Source organism: Polyergus mexicanus, unplaced genomic scaffold, assembly GCF_030449975.1.
Source record: "Polyergus mexicanus isolate NDT 795.1 unplaced genomic scaffold, iyPolMexi1.0 SCAF_2, whole genome shotgun sequence".
NCBI classification, from domain to species: Eukaryota; Metazoa; Arthropoda; class Insecta; order Hymenoptera; family Formicidae; genus Polyergus; species Polyergus mexicanus.
The window spans coordinates 4628072-4631521 of NW_027223322.1; the positions used below are offsets into that span (position 1 = coordinate 4628072).

The window sequence follows — 3450 nt, forward strand, 5'->3', positions numbered from 1 at the left end:
TCTAATGGCTTCTTAAAGATTCACATTCAAATAAAAAAACTGCAAAAAAATTAGGAAAAAAAAAATTGTCAAGCTTAAAGCGATCAGTCGCGAAATATTCAGTGGTTGGGAAAAATATAGAAAGATAATATATCAATTTTGTATTAATTAAATGTATATGTTTGATTCGAAGCGTTGGTGCTCGTATATTCTTAGCTTCTTTCTTTCTTCCTCCTTCTCTTTTTCGTTCTCTCTATTTTCGATTTTCACGTAATAAAAGTTTCATTTGATTAAAATGCATGTTTACGTGTTATATTTACGTACATTTTTTTATTAATATATAATAATAAAGAAGTATAAAATTGAATTATATAATAAATCTGTTTTGTTTTAGTTACACAATAGACGCGTTTTCACATAGAAAAATATAAAACTTCAAAATTTTAAAGATTGTATGACAAATATAGATATAATTCAGAGGATTTAGGGTAACAACGTGCTAAGTACCATAAAATAATTATATGAGATTCTTAATTTATGATGCGGATTTCTCTAATAAATTAATTAAACTACAGTAAAAAATTGTAATGATCTGTTTTAAGATCGTAATTAACAAAATGGTGAACTATTTAATAATGTAACTATTTAACAAAGATAGTATTCTATAATGATCATGTGTAAAATACATACGATTTAACTCGTCGTTACTCTAAATTCGACATTTTAATCGACGTATTATTCTAAATAGACTAAAAACAATTGAACACTACTTTTTCGTAAAAAGGCACTTTTGAATACTTAAATTTTCGACGAGAATAGATATATTATTGCATTAAAACGATGAAATAAGAAAATTAACAGTTTATCTTATGCAGATTATTTTTTATATTACTCTTTTGTACTAATTTTACATGAAATTTTTTCTCGGAGCGCAATAATAAATAGATCTATTATCTTCGCTGAATTAACTTTTACTTAGCTATCTGTAGTCAAATATAATTAGTCATCTTAACTCAATTACGTTATAAATGAATCACATCTCATAGCATTTCTTAACAATGCCAAATATGGACGGATATATCACTTAAACTATATACATGAACAAGAATGCGAGATCTATTAATATATGGACAGATATATTATTTAAAGTATCTACAAGCTAACTCTCTTTTATCAAACTGATTGTGGGATTGAAAATAACAATATGTTTTTTGGTAATATCAGAGTCGATTTTTTATCCAACGATAAAATTTGATTATCTATATCAAAAATTGCATATTAAATATTGAAAATTTTAGAAAGTAAAAAACTTATGATTTAAAAAAATATATATAATATATACAATTTTTCCCTTTTTTAATTATTTGAAAATGCACTTTAAAGAGAAGTTTAATGAAGAGAGAAACGAGAAATATTGTAATAATGGCTTCTATAATTAAATTTCGTTAAGAAGAAACCAATTCTAAAATCCTTCGAGAATATATCTCCGCTATCATTTTCCAGCTCATTTTAATTAAATAATTTAAACTTCTCTCTTCTTATGACAAAGATTTCATAAACGATTTCTTTTTAATCGTTAATATTTTTCTTATTTGCGTCTTCATTTTTTGAAGACTTGAGGTAACCCTAGAAACTTCTCTCACTTAAAATAAAATAGCGTAACGACAGCGCTGCTTGCCATGAGAAGCAACGTGGTGAAGGATACCGGACCGGATGCTGCATTGCATGCGTCCTCGGAGCAATAACATTCCTGCCAGTAAACACCGTTCTCGCGAACACCCCAGTTACAAACCCCTGTGACTCCGGTACTGGCGACGGAGGCGCATCGTCGGATCACTTGTCGCCACCTACCGTCCCCTTAAACATTGCCGATTAATTAATTAATTAATTAATTAACATATTATCAAGCACGTATTTATGGTGCAATTATTCGCAGATTTGGGTGCTGAAAAAGCGTGAAAATAATCTTCAACAGTCACAATAAGTTCAAAGATCTTTAAATTTCCCATAATTCTAGCGTGGAGAATTAAATCGGAAGCTGTGCCAGGCTTTCTGGATCTGGAATTTTTGTGAAAATGTACTATATTCGATTTTTCGATTTATACTGCTCGACGGAAGGTAATCAAAATTATGCTCGCAATCGTATTACATATCTAAGAAGCTGCAGTTGGCATTTTGTTATTTAATTCTGTACATCAGAAAAACCCCCTTTACGTACGTTGCAGTTTCTGTCTATATTATCTCATTTTCTTATATTGCTAAATATCTCACTTTTGTAAATAAATGTACTTACAGATGAAACCACGTGGGCTCTGCTCGGTGTACTTAACGCAAAATGTACCGGGCATGTGCGATTCCTCGCTGTTGCATTCGATAGGCACATTTCTCTCTTTGTCGAAATTCGCGTAGGCCCCACAAAGGTCCTCGCCCTTCGCATCCATATCAGAGCTGCATTGATAACAGCGTATCGCCTCAGTACCTACGCAATAGTGTTAATCATGTACTTTAACATCAATTAGCAATGCTAAAGTATATTGAAGCAAACTCCAGTAACTAATATAAAAATTAGTAATTCACAGTAAATTATAATCGCATCTTCAAATCAAAGTATTATATTTAGTTAGTATAATTGAAGTGATTGATGAGAACCTCAATTTCTAACCTAGAAAAATTATTAATGAACGAAAAATATGTTCATATTTCTTTTCACGTTTTTAATCATTTCCTTATGTCTTTCATTTTCATTAAAAGAAAATCTTTTTATTATTTATTTTGTTTCTGCTCTTAATAATAATTGAAATAAATGCATTCCCGTTCAAGTATATACTATATTTATTTAGTTTTTCCATCACGTATTATTAATTATATTTTACATTCTGCTAAAAATCCATTTATTCTCAGGCATATCGTATTAAATAGCATTAATATAATGAAAGAACTATCAAACGTGAAACAACTCTCACGCCCATCCGCAAACAATCAAGGATGAACCATAAGGTTCGTTTCCAAGATGGCCGTGGATGCGCTTTTGTGTATCAAAACGCTATTAAGACCTGTCTATCTTTATATTTATTCTCGAGATTCTCATGTGGAAAATCTCACCTGTCGTGGCAAACACCAGCAACACGCAACACAACACACTCACGATGTTGTTCCGCATCATCGTTACGTCGCTCTTCAGGATTTTCCTTTCGGAGCAAGCTACTACGCGTGTTCTTCCGCACGACATAGAACGCGCACTGCACGTACGCACCTGACGTCATTCATTGGGTGTAACTGTTACGTAGTACGTACGTAGTAAGCCGACGATCCCTTCCCGACCGTTTCCCCCTCTCACCAACGGCGGATCGAGACGCATAAAGTGCCCTGGGTGCAACATAATTTCCACAGATCTCTCTATATAATCCCCCTTTCCAAAGTTTCAAGCTTGATTACCCTGATTAGCTTTTAAGGGGATGTTTAACTTTTAAG

General features: G+C 32.0%; 1 protein-coding gene across 1 annotated transcript; it reads right to left on the reverse strand.

Moving 5' to 3' along the window:
• Positions 1–308: 308 nt before the first annotated feature.
• LOC138944680 (UPAR/Ly6 domain-containing protein crok) lies at positions 309–3242 on the reverse strand. Its single transcript, XM_070315552.1, is given in 4 exon segments — positions 309–1836; positions 2273–2458; positions 3082–3184; positions 3186–3242. Coding segments are annotated over 4 exon segments (564 nt in total). The 3' UTR covers positions 309–1618.
• Between the last annotated feature and the right edge of the window lie 208 nt (positions 3243–3450).